Source organism: Rhinopithecus bieti, unplaced genomic scaffold (genome assembly GCF_001698545.2).
Source record: "Rhinopithecus bieti isolate Rb0 unplaced genomic scaffold, ASM169854v2 scaffold_4908, whole genome shotgun sequence".
In the NCBI taxonomy this organism is placed as follows: Eukaryota; Metazoa; Chordata; class Mammalia; order Primates; family Cercopithecidae; genus Rhinopithecus; species Rhinopithecus bieti.
This window is the reverse complement of record NW_016804541.1, coordinates 535,572-558,076: the sequence shown is the minus strand read 5'-3', so window position 1 is coordinate 558,076 and position 22,505 is coordinate 535,572. Positions and strand designations below refer to the sequence as shown.

At 45.8% G+C, this 22,505-nt stretch overlaps 1 protein-coding gene across 2 annotated transcripts in view; it reads left to right on the top strand.

Moving 5' to 3' along the window:
- The window catches only part of TLN2 (talin 2), a 467,299-nt gene that overhangs the window by 397,448 nt on the left and 47,346 nt on the right, over nucleotides 1-22,505 (top strand). Inside the window, exons 43-46 of one of the 2 annotated variants that reach the window (XM_017869077.1) lie at nucleotides 4,191-4,337; nucleotides 8,555-8,656; nucleotides 11,195-11,314; nucleotides 20,619-20,765. In XM_017869077.1, the coding sequence (XP_017724566.1) occupies nucleotides 4,191-4,337; nucleotides 8,555-8,656; nucleotides 11,195-11,314; nucleotides 20,619-20,765 (516 nt within the window). The remainder of the gene's footprint in view (nucleotides 1-4,190; nucleotides 4,338-8,554; nucleotides 8,657-11,194; nucleotides 11,315-20,618; nucleotides 20,766-22,505) is intronic. The other variant, XM_017869076.1, reaches the window with a different exon arrangement.

The following is a 22,505-nucleotide window of genomic DNA, read 5'->3' as shown; positions in this document are numbered from 1 at the left end:
TCAATTTTTTCATTCATGTACTTGGCAGTTATTAAGAGCCTCATTCTGGGGATGCTGAAATATTAAGAGCCAGCCACTGCCCTCAAGTCGTTCAGAGTCTTTTGGAAAAATAAGTTGAGTTGCTGAAGTGGTGGAATAGAGCGAGAAAAAAAAATACCATTTTGACTGTGATGGAGTAACGATAGGGTGCCCTGCAGTCGTGCCAGCCCCCTTTGCACCCTCCTCAAACTGGAGGAGGCAGAGCTTACCTTCTGACTCTCTTCTGGGTTGTCTTTTCTCTGCCAACGTGTCCCCGCACCTCCCCTACCTGAGGTTTCCAGTACCCTAAAAGAATAATTCAAAGGAGGAGTCTTCTGGACTTTTTTTTTTTTTTTTTTTTTTTTTTGAGACAGAGTTTTGCTCTTGTTGCCCAGCCTGGAGTGCAATGGTGTGATCTCGGCTCACTGCAACCTCCGCCTCCCCAGTTCAAGTGATTCTCCTGCCTCAGCCTCCCAAGTAGCTGCGATTACAGGCGTGCACCACCACACCAGCTAATTTTTGTATTTTTAGTAGAGATGGGGTTTCACCATGTTGGCCAGGCTGGTCTTGAACTCCTGACCTCAGGTGATCCACCCACCTCAGCCTCCCAAAATGCTGGAATTACAAGCATGAGCCACCACACCTGACCTTTCTGGATTTTTAGGACATTAACACATCTTCTTGGACTGTACATTCAGAGCTCCTTGTGGAATTTTATTTTCTCTCAAGGAACCTCACAACCTCAGCTTCTCCTTTCTGGTAAAGCAGAGGCTGTTACCGGAAAGCTTATGGTGCTGACTCTTTGTGCTCCCAGCCATCAGAGATGGGGTCTCGCCATGTTGCCCAGGCTCATTGCAAACTTCTGGCCTCAAGCAATCCTCCGCCTTCAGCCTCCCAAGTACCTGGGATTACAGGTGCGAGCCACAACATCTGGCTTGGGCTTGGTTTCCTGTGTTCCCACCCATAGAGCACACATCGTCAGCACTGTCAGCTTTCTGGTAACAGCCTCTGCTTGAAAGCGGTGTCTAGAATAATCTTCCACCAGTGTGAAGTCGTTTTCAGTAAAGCATTAGATGATGAAGTAAAACACGATGAGTGAAGGCAAGGCAGGTGATCACTTCTGTCCCTCCCTGGTCTCATTCAACCTGCTCTCTTTCTGCAAACCCTGACAGGCTTAGCCCAAAGTGCGCCTGGGACACTGCAAGTCTGCGTTTTTGAACCCTTTCCTTAGATGCCTGACGCAGAGACTTTATCACCTTGAGTGTTATTCTTTGGACAGATATTTACTAGGTTTTATTTGCCGTGTGCTAGGTGTTATATATCCCTGTTTGCAGAAGAAATAAAAGTTTGTCAGATAGTTACGGGTAGCTTTGATTTGGTGAAAAATAGCACAAGCTTTGGGGTCAAACATAATTGGATTCAAATCCCACCTCTGCCTCTCACGAGTAGATTACTTCATTTCTTTGTTTCTGCAGCTAAACAACGAAGGCAATTATGAATACCTCCCTAAGGTACTGGTAGAGACTAAATGAGATAATGTGCCTGATATAGAAGTTATGTTTTTTAAAAAAGTGGCAGCCCAGAACACGGTGTTAATGAATTACATGCTTACCAAGGCATTTGCAGTGTAACCTTTCCCTCCCTTCATTGAGCTCTTCTGCAGTATTCTCAACCCCACAGTGCTCCCTTCTCCACTCATCGCCACCCCGCCCAGTTCCCTTCCGCAGCATCCTTGATGGGCCCCCACAGATTCTGCCTGCAACACTTCAGCAGAAGCACAGCCGTCTCCACTGTTGGGCAGTTCTAATTATTCCTTGTTTTTCTCCCTCTATCAAAGTTGAAATCTGCTCCCCTGTGGCCCTCTCCCATTTTTCCATACTCCTGTGATGTCTGTGCCTGCTATACTGGGCTTTGTATTTGAAGCGCTGTAATAAAGAAACAAGGCTCCTTTGGAAGCGGACTTCAGACATGTGTCTGAAAAAGAATGGAATCTGGTTTTTCTCTTGTGTGGTGCCATGAGGAACAGTAACAAGGAACCCCTCTGGAATCTAAAATAACGACCTCATTGTTGGGCCCACTGATGCCACTTATGAGATTGCTGTCGGTGGTTTAAACAGGCCTTAATTGAGATCCAACTGTGTCTTTGGGTATCTGAAACTATTGAGCTCTACTAGCAGGTGTGTGTGATTTGAGATTAGGCTGTCTGATAAAGATGAGACTTGCCTTTGGTGTTCAGAAGAAAAGGCCCTGGGTGAGGCCTGGAGTAATTGGAGGAGGCGTCATAGAAGAGGTAGATGCTGAGCTGACCCTCTAAGAATCTGTGAAAAACTTAACCATGAGAAGTGAAGGAGAGCAGGCCTTCTAGAGAATTCATCAGCATGAGTGGATGGGGATGTAATTCATTTCTGGGACAGCCAAAAGCAAGGATATGCTTTCATAGATTTTGGTGACCTAGTACAGGACAAGCGTCGTTTAAATTGTCCAAGGAGTTCAAAAAGTTTTGTGCTTTACTGCTGCCCCCCAGATTTGCTTCTGAACCTTCCTGAGCCTGCATGAGAGTACAGATCCTTGGCAAGCAGTGCTCCCGTCTCCTCAAGAAAGTGTACTTAATTTTCGTATGAATGTGTAGAATTGCTGGCATTTTTTTGTCTTCAACAGTCATCTCATTCTAAATGAGACTTAGAGAAATATGCATCCTCCCTTTCACCTTCTGTATGAATAAAAATGTATGAGATGCTCTTTCTGAAGAGTAGGTCCGAGAGGTATCACCTTTTACACTTCTATCATCAAAATAAAGCAATTGGCACATTTTGTGTTTTACCATCTCTGTGCCATGAAATCAGGTATCAGCCCAAATTACCAGTTTACTTCACTCATCCCAAAGACAGTCCTGTGTATCCTGACACAGTTGCCTCAAGGATAACCACCCATGATCAACATATTTCCCATCTCATCAGATGTCATATTTGAATAACTTTTCTTGCTTCCGATGGCTTTTCGATTCAGACAGGGCCAATTCCTGTGGCTCACATAGCCTCTGAAATTCTCTTGTGTTTAGAAAATCACCCAATGAGTTCTCGTTTACTGCTTTCCACTGGCTTCTTTACCTTCTCATTTACCAAAGTAAAGATGCAATATCTTGGCCTTTTGAAAGGGTCTACTTCCCTAACAAGGTGGCTCAGGGCAGCCATGGCCACAGCATGGGTAGACCCAATGCCTGGACGTAATGCAATTCCGACCCTAAAAACCTGACATCAGGTCAGATTTTGCAGAGTGAGGGCACGCTTTCCTCCTAGACTGCCCTTATAAATGACAAGGCACCTGCAGCCGTATCATCCCATCACTGCATAGTGTTGCTATAGTTTTCCCCATTTTACCTAGGAGGACTCCAAGCCCAGGGCCACTTACCTAGTTAACCAGCAGTGGAGCCAGAACTAGAACCCAGGTTTGTCTGTCACCTTGGCTGTTCCCCCTGCATCTTGCTACTACTTGAGGTGTCTTTCAGGGAGCCCAGGGCTGCCATTATTTCATTGTTTTCATCCACTGATTTACTGAACCCCTACTCTGCTTGACACAGGTGTGAAACACCTGCTTCCTAATATGGTCTAAGGAATGCGTGGGTACTCAGGGCTTTACCTGCAGGGCTGCATGCATTTCTCCAACCTCATGGCATAATTTGTGACATAGTTTCAAAGCCTATTAGGCACTCCACAGATACATTTCCCTTAGAGGTACCTACATTTCTGTAATCCAGTCTTATCTTTAGACAGGGAATTATAGTGTGTTGGGTGACTTTGAAGAGAAGTACATTTATTTTAAGCACATTTTTTCATTATATTATTTTTTAAATGTGTCAACTTGTATATTTAGGGACTTGTGGCATTCTGTTTCTACAGTCCCGAACACAGTAACATATAAAATTAGTCATGTCATAAGATTTTGATATTGCAGTTTTATTTTCCCTGATTGTAAAATAGATCTTTTCTATTTGTCTTTCTGATTTTATTTACTTTGCAAACAAATGGCCAAACATAAAGAAAGGGAAGGAATAGAATACATTGCTGTGCTCCATTGTGGGGGTATGGTTTTATATTCTACTTTTGAAGGTTATTCTTAGAAGACTGAGCACTGCACTCTTCTGCTTAAGGAAATGTTTCACACTTCCTTCTCAGGCGCAACACACCCATGACGCCATCACAGAGGCCGCTCAGCTGATGAAGGAAGCTGTGGACGACATCATGGTGACGCTGAACGAAGCTGCCAGTGAAGTGGGGCTGGTTGGGGGCATGGTGGACGCCATTGCAGAGGCTATGAGCAAGGTGGGCGTGGGCTCCAGGGCTCTCTACTCCCTCATCTCCCTCACACATGGGCCTTGTGTGCTTTTCTGTAAGCTGCTGTCAAGGCTCATAGCAACAAGCCTCTACTTTTCTTGAAGGTTCTAGTTAATGTACAGATATCCAGTCACACGTCCAACATATTATTCTTTATTATTAATGCATTACTTTTGTAAGCCAGTTGTGCCCTTCCTTCTAATTTTACATGAAAGAAAAGATGGAAATTAAAAGATATCTTAGGCTTCCTCACTTGTAAGAAGGAAATTGATTATCTACTTCATAGGGTTTGCTGTGGGGGAACAATTGCCAAAATGAAATAAAAGTGATTCCTGGCCAGGCGCGGTGGCTCATGCCTGTAATCCCAGCACTTTGGGAAGCCAAGGCGGGCGGATCACCTGAGGTCGGGAGTTCAAGACCAGCCTGACCAACATGGAGAAACCCTGTTTCTACTAAAAATACAGAATTAGCCGGGCATGGTGGCACATGCTTGTAATCCCAGCTATTCAGGAGGCTGAGGCAGGAGAATCGCTTGAACCCAGGAGGCAGAGGTTGCGGTGAGCCGAGATCGTGCCCATTGCACTCTAGCCTGGGCAACGAAAGCAAAACTCTGTCTCAAAAAAAAAAAAAAGTGATTCCCAAGTGCTAGCTTTTGGAATGGCTATTTTAAAATCATGTGGAGCTTTAAGAATGTAGATTCCTAGGCTCCCCCCGCAACACACTCAATTGGGTTCCATTTTAACATACTCTTTTTAAATGTTCCTTGTGGTTCTGATATCTAGCCAGGCACAGAAACCACTGAAATAGTATATATGTAAAAGCCCTTAGTAAACCCTTGCAGGCTACAGACATATAAAAGAACATGAGTATCATTTTCTCATTTAGTGACCCATCGAGTCAGATCATTAGGGTGACATGACTGGAGACAGTTTCAACTCCATATCTTCTGTTCTTTCCCCCAAAGAATCCTTCACTAGTCATGTAAGTTTGACATTCATTAGAAAGAATGCTTGTTCTTCAGCATCTAATTGCCATCTGTGATAGCATGCCAAGAATTTTAGACATCGTCTATGTTTTGAAATGTCCATTGTCAGATTGTGAATACATTAATAAGGTTTTTCAGGATAATAAGCAGTCTTTAATTGCGAATTTAGAGAAGATTGGTTGTTCATATCTCCATGAAGAAATGATATGCTGTAACTATAATTAGAATAATTATCCTTAGGCATTATGCAGTCATTGTGAGCCTCGGAACAAACATAACAAGCCCAGGATGGAATGCTGTGTCTCCCTTTAGAGACTCCAGGCTCCACTTTGTCAAATTGTCCATCAGTTTCTGCTGTGGGCTTCTCATGCTGCAAATGTGGACATTGTGGCAGAAAATGAGTGAAATTTCCCTCTTCTCAAGGCTCTTGGATAAGTCTCAGTAGATTTATTTGGTTTTCAGGACATCAGAACACCAGAGCTTTGAGAATAAACCATGTATCTACCCAAGGACATTAAATAACGGAGCCCAAGGTTTCTTGATGCAAATTAGAAATTCAAATGATGATCTTTTTCTTCTTGGGAGAAGATATTTTTCAGTACCTGTCAAATGACAGGGAAAGATTCCATAAATCTTAGGAAGATGGACATCAGATCCAAAGTCTTTCTTTGATAGCCCTATGCCTTATGCACTGTGATGGACTGTGGACAGAGAGAGCAGGCCCTGCACCACCTGCCGTTAGTGGTATAGCCTATGCTGTCCCAGCCAGAGACACATTTGATTCTTCTGGATGGGCTGGAAATAAGTCAGGTGTTACTTGATAGCCGTAATTAGGAACTGCCAGCCAACGCAAGCCACAGAGGCCAGGAGCTATTCTTCCCCACTCAGTTCTGCAAAGTATGTAATTGTGGTTTCAGTGTTGCCCCTAAACTCTTATCTACCCTGGCCTGACATCCAGGGCACCACACAACACCTCTTCCCCATTCCCATTCCCCTTTGCTTAGCCTGTTGCTGGGGACTTCTAATTAAGTGATGTTTGAGGTCCTTTGGCTCCCTGTGCCGCAAGGCATTAGAAAGCTGGCATAGTCTCTCAGAATTTCGTTAACTTGGTTAAACCTCTGAGATACTATTAGACTCATTGTCTGAAATTCTCAAAGCCAGTGAATTATAGAAAAACATGAGTGTAGCCAGAGTTAGTTGTAACTTGGATGTGACTCTTGACACTTTGGGGGCTTCCACTGTGGAACTTCTCTTTGAGATTTTGTCTCGTCATCTGAGCACTGGGAGGTTTGGAGACTCACAAGTGAGTATGAAGTAATCAGCTTTCTGGGTGGCCTTGGACAGGCATTCAAGCTCTCAGAACCTTGATTTCCTCATTCAGTGAGGTTAGCAGGATCCTATGGGATTTTGTGATGTGGTATCTTTTCTTTGTTTTGTTTTGTTTTGTTTTGGGCCAAGTAAGAAAATTAAAGAAACAAAACAGACAAAACTGTGCTGTCTACATCACTGCTGTTTTATAAAAGAAAGGTCATGTTAGCACCCACAAAAGGAAGAAGGCTATAATCTCAGAATAAAGGAAAGTTCTTTCAAATAAATGAAATTGAAATCCTAGTCACTACTTTGTTCTTTCTTTTCCCATTGTCCTCAGACTAGTTAAAGGTTCTTTGGCTGGTGGCCACTGGCCAAGAGCTCTGAGCTGCCCTTCAGCTCCAGCATCCTGACATGTTGGTAGTGATGTTACATCTCACATGCAAGCTCCTAGCACATGGCCTGAGGCTTAGAAGATGTTCAGTCAATTTACAAGTGAATGAGTATGCAGTTCAGTCTCCTTTGACTAGCAGGGCCCCCATGCCATGATGGGGATATAGCATCTATCTACCTGATAGGGAAAGCTAAAACAGTCTAGTGTGGAGTTTGTGTTAATAGTTTGGTGAAAATTATATGCTGGGCTATGCAGCCACATCATGCATAGGCCACAGTTATGCGTTCCTTTCACTCAGTGCAGTCCATGCCTGCTCATGACAAATAGCTCTCACTGAAGATACCAGCTAACATTTTCCTAATTGACCACTTGGCCTCAATCTCTTCTCTGACTGAAATTTATGGCACAGAGCTGCCAGGGAAATCTCAAATACGTCATTGCCTACCCAAGATCCCACTGTTGTCTTCATGATTTCAAGGTTCTCCATAAAACAGATGCAGCCTCATTCCCACTGCTGTCAACAGCTCCCTCCTATTCAGGTCAGGCTGACCTCACTAGACTCGCTCTGCCTATGTTCATTTCTCTTCACTTTGTCTCTTCGCCTGGAATACCATCCAGCAACCAGTGGTGATGGTGAGGATAGTGGTGGTGAAGATGAGTTGCCTGTTTCTTCATCACTGACATTATCATCGACATCGTCATTATCACATTCTCTCCTCTTCCTATATGTAGTTCTTGACCAGGTGTAGTGTTGATTTTTACTGTAACCATGTGATGCCTGGAAGTTAACACTGAAGGACTGGAGATCAGAGTTTAAGTAACCAGCCTGTGGTTCATTCACAAGCCTTGGAAGCAGATCTTGAATACACATCTACACCAGTATGTCCCCAAGCCTTCAAGGGACATAGTCCCATTGCCTCAGTTCTTCTACCCCACAGTGATCTTGCCCTTCTCTCAGTTCCTATTGCATTGCATTTATGGTCAGGTGAGCAACAACGTATTTCTGGTGCCTCTAATTCCTTCTGTTCCCCAATTGCACTCATAAAGAAGGGTTCCAATGGATAGCCATGGACTCTACCATTCCTCAGCAAGCGCTTCCTGATGGACAGTCCGCCTCCTTTCCCACCTCATCTTCTGCCCCTTTGCACTTCCCTAGAAGTGTCAGGCTGGCCCCCGCCTCCATGTGCTTGAATTCTGTTCCCTTTTCTTGGGATCCCTTTCCCACCTTTTACATGTGGCAGACTCCACTCCTGGTAAGACTTGGCCGAAACATCACTCCTCTGGAAGGCCTCCCACTCCTCTCAAGCAAGGCTGGGAGCCTCTTCTTGCCATGTACCCTGAATACCTTCTGTGCCCTCCTGTTGAAGTCCTTATTGCACAAGTTGGGTAATTGAGTTGACACTGGGTGAAAGAATCTCTGAGGCCCTCTCTGTTTTTCAAAGTTCCTAATTCTCATAAATACAGTCTACACTTCAGCAGGCTTCTTATGACCTTTGATTCTTTTCCTCTCCTCTGTAGCTGGATGAAGGCACTCCTCCAGAACCAAAGGGAACATTTGTCGACTATCAGACGACTGTGGTTAAATACTCCAAAGCCATTGCGGTGACAGCTCAGGAAATGGTAAGAGGGGAGAGAGCTGCCCTCCCCACTGTTGGTCGCCTTTTTATCCACTGCTGCCGCTGAGCCTGCAGATCCCAGATCTGTGTCGGAGAGAGAGCCCAGACCACTCTCTAGTCCCTCAGGGGCTCCAGCTTCTGTCCTTTATCTGTGGTCTTTCTGGCTGCCTGTGTCCAGTAGCCCCAGTCTGCTGCAGTTCTTATCTCATGAAAAAGCTGCAAGAGGGAATTAAAGGTGGCTGAGACTTGGGCATGAGGACAGAGGCGCAAAGGAAGGAGAGAAAATGAGAAGATGGGGAAAACAAGGAATTTGTAGTTAAGGAGAAAGGGAAGAATCCTATTCACCTCACAGAGGACTTGAGGTGTTTTTAGTAGATTAAAATAACAGTGCAAGAGAAGATATTTCGGGATAAAATAGAACAGAGATGAGATTATCTGATGAAATCAAGTTATAGTACTTGGACAATAAGGTATTGCCACTCTTTCAGGTAAAATGAAACAGTATGGTTATGTAAAAAAAAAAAAAAATTCCTGACAGTAGAAGGCATACAACTTTTGGAGGTAATGTTTGGTTTGGGTTTTTTTTTTTTTTTTTTTCTAAAATGTAATGCAGCCAGAACTGTATTATATAGATCCTTAGATACAAATGGCATTGAGAGAGAGTGAGTGCTATCTGATATGTTAAGCAGTTATAAGAAAGATGACAAATGTGGTCCCCAAAGAATTGATAGGAGTCCATAGAAAATGTTTCTCTCAACTTTTAAAAGCTCAGATACCATAAGATAAAATTTCTTGTCCTTCTCGGGGGAAAGATGCCTCTTTGATACTTGCCACATAAGCCTGGGTTGAGAAATCAATGGGCCTTCCTCGCTGGAGTGACCAGAATGAGCCACCACATGGTTGCTGTGCCCAGGTCCCCTCTGAGTGGTTTTGTCATGTAATCATGTGTCCACTAGAGGTTGAGCTTGGACCACAAAGTCGTGCCTGGCTGCTGCCATTCATTCATGGAAACTCTGTGGTTGTGCCAGGCTTGTTTAAAAGAATTCAGGCTGGGGAATGGTACACCCATCTCAGTGTTCTGTGAAAAGCTGGAGCTGAGCCCAGTCTTGTCCTTCTCAGGGGAGCGTGGGGGACGGATCCTAGGTCCGAGCCAGCAGCCCTTCAGCGCAGATTCCTGATGAGCAGGAAGCACAGCACAGCAGCGGTAAAACATGTTTGAGTAGCCTCATGGGGTTTCTGGAATGTCTCCAGAGCCAGGTCCTGGGCTGCCCTGGCCTGACCCTGGGTGTCCATGAGCTTAAGGAGCCGAGCTTCAGGCTGCGTGGTCACTCCTGAGATAACTGGCCTGGCTCCTTGTGTGAAAGAGGCCCTCCTCACCCCGTCAGGATGCCCAGACTCTCAGTGCACCTGTTGGCAGGTCACAGTGGAGCAGTGCGTGGCACCACTCACTCTCGTGCAGCTCAGTGTGCGTTCCTTGGAGGCCACATCTCAGCCTGAAGCCTGGGACGTGTCCTTGTACACATGCCTTAGATGGGGTGGACATTCCTGTCCTGCCTTGATGGATGGAGAGTCATTCAAAAGGTATTTTAAAAGGCTGTTTAAAATCAAGGTCTTAAAAGGCCACAAATAAAGAGACAGTATTGTTATCCAGAGCAAGAGGAGGTGGAACAGGAGGGGAGCCCCATGATGAGGGACAAGTGACACCCTTCTGGGTGGTAGATTAAAACTGCTTTTGTGAGAATTTAAAGGTATTTTTGTCCAGAGGAAGAAGAAACACTAGAAACTAGCATGCCAGCTACCTTAGATAATTGAGATGCATCAGTCTATGAAACAGAAAAATCCCGAGTATCTTCATAATAAAGGCAGAACTTGACCATGTGGGCTACACACTACTCTTAACTAAATTTGTGGCTAAAACCTTGTAATTCTTGGGCACAAATTTACTGCAAAGCTGTATCCTCTATGAGTTTTTTTCCTCTAAAACATTGGCTTATCCAGCACTTCTCATTCATGGTTTTCTTAACAGCCCTGTCCTCGTGCCCTCTCTCGCCTGGGTGGGACCTGCTTCGGGGCACCCAGAGACCAGATCAGCCCCCCACAGAAGCCTGGGCCCAGGAGTGAGAAGCGAACAGGGCTTGTGCCTTCTGGGGGTTTCTAGGGGGAATTCCTCTGGTGACCCCCCAGGGCAGGGCTGGCGAGGGGCTAGCACACTCACCTGCCAGAGGGGGACCCTGGGGGCTGGCTCCAAGCTGCACGGCCCCAACGCTGAGCATGTCCCCACCGGCCCAGTCAGAATCTGGCCTGAGCAGGGCCCTGCGAGGGCTCTGGCCTTTTGTGTGCAGTGCAGCATGGGCTTGGCTTGAACTGCCCTCTCCAGCTTCTAGCCCCAAATGCAAGGTCTGGCCTTCACCCCCTCAGGAGCTTAAAAGTGAATGAAACCCTTTGGCTTCCAGTGATATTAACACGTGATTCTCATGCTTTTCTCTGTGTGTGTATGTGTGTGTGTGTGTGTGTGTGTGTCTTGCTTGTTTTCTTTTTCCAGATGACTAAGTCGGTTACTAACCCGGAGGAGTTGGGAGGACTGGCTTCACAAATGACCAGTGACTATGGGCACCTGGCTTTCCAGGGCCAGATGGCAGCAGCCACGGCGGAACCAGAGGAGGTCTGCCACCTTAAGACCCCTATTTTAAGATGCACACACACACTGGTGCCCACTCCTGGGTATTTCTTTATAGCTTAGTTCCACTCTAGAAGACCCCAGCCCAGTAACCAGAGCCCAGTTTATTTCCCCACCACTGCACAGCACAGGTCCAGACCCAGGCAGCTCCAGGCTGTACTCAAGGCTCACTGCCCCTTATGGGGCAGACTGGCCAAGAACTGGGGCATGGGCTTTCAGACAGAAGGATTTTGTATACAGTGTTCTACCAGGTCTCCTGTCCCTAGGCCCATCCCCTGTTGTCTCTATTAGCATGCCCGAGCTTGAGGCTGCCATCTTGTCACTTCCTACTCCAGTTAGCACATCCCCGCAATTATTTTGTTTTCCAAAGGTTCATAAACATGTTGAAAAATTCCAGTATGAAAATTAGCTGTCCCTCTCCCTAGAAAGAGCTACTTTCATGAAACGAAGTCTTGCCTGAATATTCTGGGTGGCTAAGAATTGACCCAGATCCCTCCCCCCATACCTCCTGTGGACTCCTTTTATTACTTCCCTGCTTTTCCTAGACCAGCTTTCCTTAGTGACCAGTGTAGACTTGGCTTTAGAATCCCTGTACCCTTAAGAGTCTAACAGTAGCCGGCCGGGTGCGGTGGCTCAAGCCTGTAATCCCAGCACTTTGGGAGGCCGAGACGGGCGGATCACAAGGTCAGGAGATCGAGACCATCCTGGCTAACACAGTGAAACCCCGTCTCTACTGAAAAATACAAAAAAAAACCTAGCCGGGCAAGGTGGAGGGCGCCTGTATTCCCAGCTACTCCGGAGGCTGAGGCAGGAGAATGGCGTAAACCCGGGAGGCGGAGCTTGCAGTGAGCTGAGATCCGGCCACTGCACTCCAGCCCGGGCGAGAGCGAGACTCCGTCTCAAAAAAAAAAAAGAGTCTAACAGTAGCCAAAGTTGGGCCCCAAAGGCCACTTTCTAAGAGCTGCCATCTCTCATACTTCTAATGGGGTGGTCCACTGGGAAGGACACAGGTCAGGTGCAGCTCCAGGGAGCCTCAGAGCATCTGTATCAGTGTGAACAAACAGAAGGAGTCCAGGGCTTGGGGAACCACATGGCTTCTTAGAGAAAGGAAGCCCAATTTGAAATGAAGATTAATGGAGTGGATTACAGGGACACTTGAAAGATAAAGGTAATTACATTCTGTGAAATTCAGCAAGCTATTTATTGAGTGCAAACCCTGTTCAAAACGTGCCTAAATGAACCGAGTTGTCAAGGCAGAAGGTTGTAATTGGTCTTCTCTTCTCCTTATGGTGACAGTCACTGTCCCCAAGTTAACTCAGTGCTGCTATTTCTCCTGGGAGTCAGGTCTAAGTTTGTTTTTACAAAGACTCCCAGAGATATTTCAGAAATGAAGTCCCAAAACAAATCACTTTCTAATGTGTGTGGTAACAATGCATGTAAATAGGAGTACCATATATATATGTGTACTTGCATACATATATATCTAGCATGGGATTACTTAAGTCTCTAACAGTGCCTGCATTTTGAGATATTAGAATAATTGGCTAGGCTGTAACATGAATAATTCTATTTGCAATGAGTGTGAACTCACTACCAAAAAAAGAGTTATCAGATACCGACATTAAGATTCTGTTGACTCCTAACACAGGCCTATCTTTTTTTTATTCTTATTTTTAAATAGACTCCCTGTTTTAGTAAGATCATCTAGATTTATAATTCATTTGACTAACCTATAATTTTGAACTCCATAAGCAAATGTAAGGGAACTTATGTTACAGTAAGGAAAAGTTTGCTTGGACAAAAGGAAAATGTGGACTGGGCTCGATGGCTCACGCCTATAATCCCAACACTTCAGGAGGCCAAGGCAGATGGATCACTTGAGATTAGGAGTTCAAGATCCAGCCTGACCAACATGGTGAACCCCCTTGTCTACAAAAATTAACTGGGTGTGGTGGCATGCACCTGTAATCCCAGCTACTTGGAAGGTTGAGCCAGGAGAACTGCTTAAACCCAGGAGGTGGAGGTTGCAGTGAGCCAAGACTGCGCACTGCCCTTTAGCGTAGGCAACAGAGGGAGACTCCCATCTCAAAAAAAAAAAAAAAAAAAAAAAAAAAAGTATTTGGCAAGGGAGGTTTGGATATCTATCTGTCCACAGAAACCTTTAAAAATGGAATCTACCACCATCTGCCTTAGTTTAACTGCTGGCCTCCCTGACTGTCTACAGGGCCCTTTCCACATGAGCTCTTGTAAGCTACCCACCCAACATGTGAAACAAGCAGATTTTTTTTTTTTTATTACAGCAGAGACCAATGAACCAAAATATAAAATAATGCCAAAACAGCAAGGAAAGAGAATGTGTTGCTAAAAGTACAACAGGTTACTTTGGTTATTAGCCCTGCATTTGTAGCAGCTGACGTTTTCATTAAGGTTTTCCTTTTCACTGTTACATCTTGAAATGTGTTTTACATTCCAGACACGAGAGCAGTGTGACCTGGAGTGAAAAGGGGCAGAGAGAATATAAAATTTCCAGTGGCTTGCTAAGGAAAATTCTTTGTGTACATTTGCCAGACAGATATTTGAGGAAAACTGAGAAAGTTAGGAGATCCCTGAAGCAATGTAGCTTTTTATTCCAAGATTGTGGAATTATTTGTTTACCCAAGAGGGCTCTCCCATCACGGCATGTGAAAATATTTATATCCAGGGGAAATAAGAAGCTGCTCCCTTTGCTGCAGTCCTGCATTCGGCTGTGCAAGGTCAGCATTTTGGTCTTTTCCAGAATGTGACAATTACAGGAAAAGTCATAGCTCTGCCCTGGAACGTCAAGCAGGAGCTTTATCTGCTTATTTTTCATGGAAAATTCAAACCTTTGTTAACATCACTGTGAAAACTTATTTCTTTGGAAAAGTTAAAAGCCTCCAGCAGCTTTGCAATTTCAGATTAGTTTCCCCTTAAAAAAAAAGAAGAAGAAGAAAGAATTCGAGATCCTATGAGCCACAACTTCTAAATGGAAATGCTGAGGAAAAGATTTAGCGACGAAAGCTTTGTCTCTGAGGAAAATTTGCGGTAACCACTTGAAATACCAGATGCCTTAAAAGCTGGCGCAATCATTGGTTAAGCGCCTATGGTGAGAACCACAGCGTTTTCCCCCAGATAAAATGGATGTCTGCTTTAGAATTCTCTCAGATTTTCCAGCCTAAGATACACATGCTGGAGGTGGGAAAATGATGCCCCGCTGCCACTGGACCCACTCTTTTTTTTTTCTTTTCTGAGATGGGGTCTTGCTCAGTCGCCCAGGCTGGAGTGCAGTGGCGCAATCTCGGCTCACTGTAAGCTCCGCCTTCCAGATTCACGCCATTCTCCTGCCTCAGCCTCCCAAGTAGCTGGGACTACAGGCATCCGCCACCAGGCCCAGCTGATTTTTTTTGTATTTCTGGTAGAGATGGGGTTTCACCACGTTAGCCAGGATGGTCTCGATCTCCTGACCTTGTGATTCACCTGCCTCGGCCTCCCGAGGCAAAAGTAAATGCAGTTTTTGCCATTACTTTTAGTGGCAAAAACCACAATTACTTTTACACCAACCTAGTAATAATACTATTATTATTTTGAGCCAGGGCCTCGCTCTGTTACCTAGGCTGGAGTGCAGTAGTGCGATCACAGCTTACTACAGCCTTGAGCTCCGTCCTGGGCTTAAGCAATCCTCTCACCTCAGCCTCCCAAGTAGCTGGGACTACAGGTGTGCACCACCATGCCTGGCTAATTTTTCTGTTGACAAGGTCTCACTCTGTTGTCCAGGCTGGTTTCAAACTCCTGGCTCAAGCCATCCACCTGCGTCAGCCTCCCAAGTGCTGGGATTACAGATATGAGCCACCATGCCCAGCCACTTTTTTCTTCCATGTTTTCTATCTTTGTCAGATAAGTTCCATTCTTGCCTTTTCAACTTTGACAAGCTATCCCAAATTACATTTGACCAGGTTTCAGATGTAGTTGTTTTTTAAGGCTTGGGAAAAACCAGTGCGTTTTGTTTTGTTTTGTTTGAGGCAGTGAGGAAAGGCGATCAGGATTCCTTAGACCCCCTCCAACTGGAATCAGATCCAAAACTTCATAAAGACCAGGCTTTTAATTTCCCCAAGGCACAAGACCAGGAGATGATTTTCTCCATTTTACTTTTATTTCGACAAGAAAAGAATTGAGGGTTTTTCTTGAGGCTCAAATAACACTTTTCTAAAGCTGCCAATTTAAAACCCCACATTTTATGTCTTTGAGCAACATTCCTTTCTAATAAACACTGGTAGTTCGTTGGATCACCCTGTGGGCTGGTCATATTTACTGAGAAGTTTAGTATTGCATGGAGAAGCTTAGCATTTTTAAATCCCTTATCTTTTTTTTTTTTTTTTTTTTTTTTTGAGATGGATTCTTGCTCTGTCGCCTAGGCTGGAGTACAATGGTGTGATCTGGGCTCACTGCAAGCTCCGCCACCCGGGTTCAAGCAATTCTCCTGCCTCAGCCTCCTGAGTAGCTGAGATTACAGGCACCCGCCACCATGGCCGGCTAATTTTTGTATTTGTAGTAGAGATGGGGTTTCACCATGTTGTCTGGACTGGTCTCGAACTCCTGGCCCCAAGTGATCTGCCCATCTTGGCCTCCCGAAGTGCTGGGATTACAGGCATGAGCCACTGCGCCCAGTCTAAATCTCTTATCTTTTTGGATACAGAATGAATTTCCTCTGTGGCTCACACCTGTAATCCCAACACTTTGGGAGGCCGAGATGTGTGGATCACTTGAGGCCAGGAGTTGGAGACCAGCCTGGACAACATGGCGAAACCCCATCTCTACTACAAATACAAAAATAAGCCGGGCATGGTGATGGCTGCCTGTAATCTCAGCTACTCGGGAGACTGAGGCAGGAGAATTGCTTGAACCCAGCTAGTGGAGGTTGCAGTGAGCCAAGATCGCACCATTGCACTCCAGTCGGGGCAAAAAGAGTGAAACTCCATCTAAAAAAAAAAAAAAAGGATTTCCTATCAAGGATGTTCCCCCAGTAAAACAACATGTTCTAGGAAATTGCCAGTAGACTGTTGATTCTGTTGTCCTCTTTCATTTAAGTGCCCTAGCTATTCCACGTGCCTCTGCAAAGTAATAGTAAGAGTTATTATTTATCAAGTCCTACCGCGTATCGGATGCTGTGATGGGCCCAATCCTGTTTCCCCTCACAACTGCAGTGAGATAATCTTTTGTTCTTCCCCAGTTCACAGATAAGCAAAACCAGGCTCAGGGAGCTCAGTTAAACTGCCCAAGACCACACAACTACAGTCGCTAGTATGTGAGCCACTTTAAATAACTTTGGAATAAGTGAATGTTCCAAGTAAGTAAGTAACAAGTAAATATGTGGAGTAGCCAGGATTCAAACCCAGGTTAGTCGGGAACCACAACCCTGGCTACCTCTCTGCACCAGTCTGCCTCCTTTTTCAGCAGCATGCATTCATATGGCTTTTATCTTTTTGAGATTTTCCACATGTACCTGTTCATTTGTTCATCCCATCAGCCCCTGGAATGGGACATAGCTTCTGTCCTGTGTCACGGGAAGGAACAAAGGCCCCTCAAGGTTAAGAGTGTCAGGTTCCCAAGGAAAGAAGGCAGAGCTGGAAGCAAGGTCCTTAGTCCTTTCTGCTGCCCACGGGGGTGAAAGGTTGAGAACAGGGCTGGCTGGGAATCCTGAGATCCTGTCCTTCCTCTTAGATTCAGCCCTCCTGGCCCATCAACATCAGTGGGTGAAGCCTATTTCAGCTTGTCCTTGATGACACTACATCCCTCCCGTGTGCTGTCCAAATAGGATTGTGCAGACACACATACACCTGTGAGGCTGAGCCTCAAGGGGGTCTCCAGTTACCTAGATGACAATTGCGTGACTTGGCACAGCCCTGAATATGGAGGCAAAGCCCTGGGTTGACTGAGAACACCAAAGGCCTTTGCAACTGCTGCCTCACTTATTTTCATCCCCTTGTTTTCTGGTGCTGGCCTTCCTTGGAGCGTCTTAACTAGAATTTTATTTCTGATGACCACTGGGTCAGCTGCACCATTGACCATATACAGGCTCATTTGCTACATGCCTCGTGTCACCTCCAAGAAAGGGGCCGGACAGCAGGGCTCTAGGGTATGTTTTTAGAGCGTAGCCTTTGGTGGGGGCTGGTGCTAAGGGACCACAAAAGTGTTGTTGAGGATGTATCCCACCATGGATCATGTCACCCTATAGGGTTCAGGTTCAAGACAGCTCAAGAGCGGGTCCTCCCTCCCTCCCACTCTCAACGGGATTTAAGATACAGGTGTTCGTCCCGGTGCCTTGCATTTTGCGAATAGAAAGCTCAGGCTAGACTCTGCACAGGAGCAGGAGGAATGCACAGAGAAGTCTGAGAGCCTGGGTCTCTTCTAGCAGCGTGGTTTCATGCCATGTTCTTCAAAACCCATGGAGGAGGTTCTGCATGTTTGCCCCTAGTGTTGCTTTTTAAGCTTAATTTAACTATTGTTGAAACTGCTAGGAAAACCCACCCTTGCTCTCAACCTTTCACTCATGTGGGTGGCAGAAAGGAGCTTTTGAGTGTGGTCTAGACCAAATGGGAACGCCTTGGGGGCCACCGGTGCTTTGCTTCAGGCTGCTGGGTAGTTTTGTGCTGATCTCAGGCTGCTGCTGCTCCTGCCTTGGCTGCAGTGGTCAACAATGGGGAGGAAACTGCTCTCCTTTGCTTTCTTTATGCATGTAACAGGATCTTCTCAACACTATCGCCAAAGCAAAACACAGAAATAATTTGGTGGCTGAGGCTGTAACTAGCCTTCATAACCTTATCTGTAACACTTTGGTTCACTCAGTCTCATTTTTGGCTTTTTATTGGGTCAAAGATATACATTTTAACTCATAAAGGAAGAGCATACTAATAACCCATTACTGCTATCCATTTGACATACTGAGATCCACAAGAGATTTAATTTGGATTGGGAGAGGAAGGGTTCTGCTGCTACGCAAAAAAATCAAAGAAGTTAGAAAAACACTGATCTACCAAGTAGAGCACTGTGCTTAGGCTTAAAGACCTGGATTCTCACCTAGTTTTGCCAGGGACCAGCTGTGTGATCTTAGGCAAATCACATCACTTCTCTGGGCCTCCATCTCTTCGTCTATAAAATGGGAAGGTTGACCTGGTAAGATCTTTTTTACCTTGAAATTCTATAGATGTTTCTAACTCCATTTCCTTCTTACCTGACTTTTCCAGCAGCACTTTAGCCTTTAAAGATCTGTGGTTGCCACTGACCTCAGAGCCCTTGTCTCTAGATTATCTTACCCTGAAATACTTAGGTTTTAACTCTATGGATCTGGAGCGCTTCAGGAGCCAGATTGTTTGAAACTTTAATGTGGTATACCCCTGCTTCAGCTTAACATTATTTTCAAACCAACAAACATGTCCAGCAAACACGAATGTTTAAATGACATTACATCTGTGTGGGCTGGAGTGTTTTTCCCGCCTCAGCGGCAGCCTTACTGCTACACTGTTCCCCAGATCTGTTTGCAGAGCTGCTGTGTTGTGCAATCCGGAGGTGCTGCTGCTGTTGTATTCTGCATGGAGGTAGTCAACAAGACAGCCCTGCCTAATTATGAAGCGTCTGTAACACCGGTGTACGAAGGTGTATAGAAGTGTATAAAAAGCGCCCAAAAGAGCAGAAACTTGGCTGGGCATGGTGGCTCATGCCTGTAATCCCAGCACTTTGGGAGGGCAAGGCAGGCGGATCACTTGAGTTCAGGAGTTCGAGACCAGCGTGGCCAACATGGTGAAACCCTGTCTCTGCTTTAAAAAATACAAAAAATTATCCGGGTGTTGTGGTGGCTGCCTGTAATCCCAGCTACTCAGGTGGCTGAGGCAGGAGAATTGCTTGAACCGGGAGGCGGAGATTGTGGTGAGCCAAGACCACACCACTGCACTCCAGCCCAGGTGACAGAAAAAGACTCCATCATAAAAAAAGGAGAAGAAAGTGTATAGAAGACACCTAAAAGAGCAGAAGCTCAACTTTGTCGATCACGAGAATATTCTACTGAATGGAGTTAAAAGTTCTTTGGGCCTTTAAGGGGTTTAGAGGAAGAGTTCTTTCCCTAAAAACAGTGTTTCAATAATAGCAGAAATAACAATTGCAGCACCCCTCATTCTCCGAAGTCATCCTTCCTTTAACTGTGACTAATGAGACGCTATTGGAAGATAGCATCCAGGGGGCCAAAAATCTCCCAGGTTTTATTCACAGTACCTGAAATCTTTTCGTAACTATTCCTGATAGATGCTGGAAAAATAAGAGCCGCAGCTTCTAGCTATTGTAGATTCTTGAAAATGACAGTGACCCGTGCTTAAAGTTTTGTTTTGGTTTGGTTTGAGTTGCCTACCTGGGCTGGAAGGCAGATTATTTATGGCAGCTGTATTGATCAGACCAAAATGAAATTTGATGTGAAACGGGGCCGGAGGAATGCAAACTTCGGGGAGGTGGAAGTGGAATTTATTACACCTTAAAGGAGACAGCTGGCAGCTAATCCACAGCGGAGCCCGTTTGGCCTCTCTTAGGCGAAGTACCTTTTATAATCGCACAACCCAGGAGTTATTAAAAGAATGTGTGCCTGCTGAGCTTTTAGCTCTAAAAATGTACCTTTTAAAGGAAACCTCAAACCTAGCCTGATAGGAAGTCTGGGCTCAGTATGGTCGCTGTCCCCATGGGATACAGCTGGGGTAGGTGGTGTTCTGGTTGGTAAACATACCAATTTTGCAAGAATCTGAACACTTCAAAATATGCTTAATACGGAAACCACATTTTGAACCTCTAATTACCCTCTAGAGCTATTGTGAAGAATAAAAGAAATTAAACACATTACCTGCTTAGAAGAAGCCTTGACACACAATAGGGGCTCAGTAAATGCTTGTTGAATGAATAACAGAATTATCCCACAAAGTTCATCTAATTAACATTCTTACCAGGTGGCTGGAGGAGCAGATAAGCCATAAACCAGGAAAGATACGTATCAAGGAGGGTATTACACTAGGATCGCAGGATACAGGCTTGTTAGGTAGAGACTGGGCATTTTACAGTCTCTAAAAAGGGAAGCAAAATCAACCAAATTCCATACTTCACCAAACACAGACTCGTAATAGGAGTGGAATTTTCCTAGCCAGGCTCCCATAGGACGTAGGAGAAATTTTCCACATAGGGAAGGCCTCGATGGCAGGGTCCATCACGCTTCTCCTTCCCCATCCTGGGCTTGCCTCTGCAGATCGGATTCCAGATTCGCACTCGTGTGCAGGACCTGGGCCATGGCTGTATCTTCCTGGTGCAGAAGGCAGGGGCCCTCCAGGTCTGCCCCACAGACAGCTACACCAAGAGGGAGCTGATCGAGTGCGCCCGCGCCGTCACGGAGAAGGTAGGGAGCAGCCCTCAGTTTAGAGCCATAGGAACCTGCGGTGGCTCTCAGTGATCCGCTGTAATCAAGGACAAAAGCAGGAAACGAAGCGAAAACTAACCCAGCTGACTCAGCTGTCTCACCCCAATCTTCCCCACTGCTCAGATTCTCCTAGGAATGGGGCGTGTCAGGGAGCTGGGATGATCATAGGCCCAGAGAATTTGAGGACTTAGAGGGTCTCTCCCATGAAGGTCAGGCCCTGGCACCCCCCATTCTTGTAGGGCTTTCCGGTGGGCAGATTGTATCAAAGCCCCCATCAGCAGCCAGGAGCCCTGGTCAGGGGAGGCCTGGAGCCGGAGCCCTTTCCTGCAACCCCTGTTGACACCATCTTTCTTCTCAAGGAGGCTCCTGAGTGCTGAGGGCTGAGTCAGGAGGAGTGAAAATCCCTTTGGTGTAACCTCTAATTTACAGATGAGACAGTGAAGTAGGGTGGGTTAGGCCACATGGGGCAGTGGCGTGTACCTTCGTGGAGAAGCAGAAACTTGCCCTCGGTTTTCTGACTCTAAAGACACTTGTTTGTAGAGAGATTCTCGTGGAGTAGTGAACAAGGCTCTAAGATCTTAGCTAAGGTACTTCACCTTTCCACAACTGGATTTCCTCGTCTGTAAAATGAGGATTAAAATATATAATGTCTGACTCAGAGAACTGCAAAGATGTACTGTGCTGATACGTGTAAAAGTGCCTGGTGCAGTACCAGACACATAGTCACACATTTCATAAATCTAGCCACTGTTTTCTCAAAACTTTCCTCCAAACTTCTTTTTCCCCGGGCAGTTTTCCCCAGTTAACCATGCCATACTTAGAATGTTTCTTCATTCCCAAGTAGCTCTTTTATTCTTCCCCAGTATGTGAGTCTTTTGCTTTGCTTTTTGTCTCGGAATCATTTTTCAGGTCAGCTGTTTTGCAGGCTGCTTGAGGTACAGGATAAAGCATCCAGGCTTGATAGCTTTTCCCCTTCCCTTCACTCTGGTTCGTAGGACATAGAGCTCTGTCCTGTTTAGAAACTTGGCAACCGACTTGAGGGGTGGGCAGGGAGGACCCTCAGCTGGAAGGTGCTGCCACAGAGACTGCTCTGTCCGTGGCCCTCCCCGAGGCCAAGCCACAGTCTGGCCTTCTCCCGTAGCCCACAGGGCTGTCCAGCCTCCTGGGACTCCACAGACAAGGAAATAAATCTCTCAGCTGGAGGAAGGCATTTGCCTGCCTTTCAAAGCCCTTTCTTGTTATTGAAGTTATTCTTGCCAAATTCCCCCATAAAAGGCCTTGTAGCGGGAGCACCAGGAAGGGAGGAGAGGGGTCCAAGCTGCATAGTGTTTGCAGGCATGGCCAAGCAGCTTGATCTTCCTGAGCTGGCCTGGGCCCTGCACCCTGTCCCGACTGTGGGTCCCTGATTTGGGATAGCTGGAGGGAGCACCAAAGGGGAGGAGGTGGCCCATTCCTAGCAACTGGCCTTTTGACTATTTCTTGCTGTGCATCCCTGTCCTCTATGCTTTGTGTCTTATTATATGCCTTGATGGTGTATATAGTGCACCCACACACAGCCACGACTTGTCTGCCTTTGTGTCCTCAGCCCCTAGTGACTAGCAGATACTCAATAAACACCTGCTGGCTGGCACACCCTTCACAGAGGGTGGGTTGCTATTTCTGGGCTCTTTTTCTTTCACCCTGGCTAAGAACGTCTCCCACACACACACACACACACAC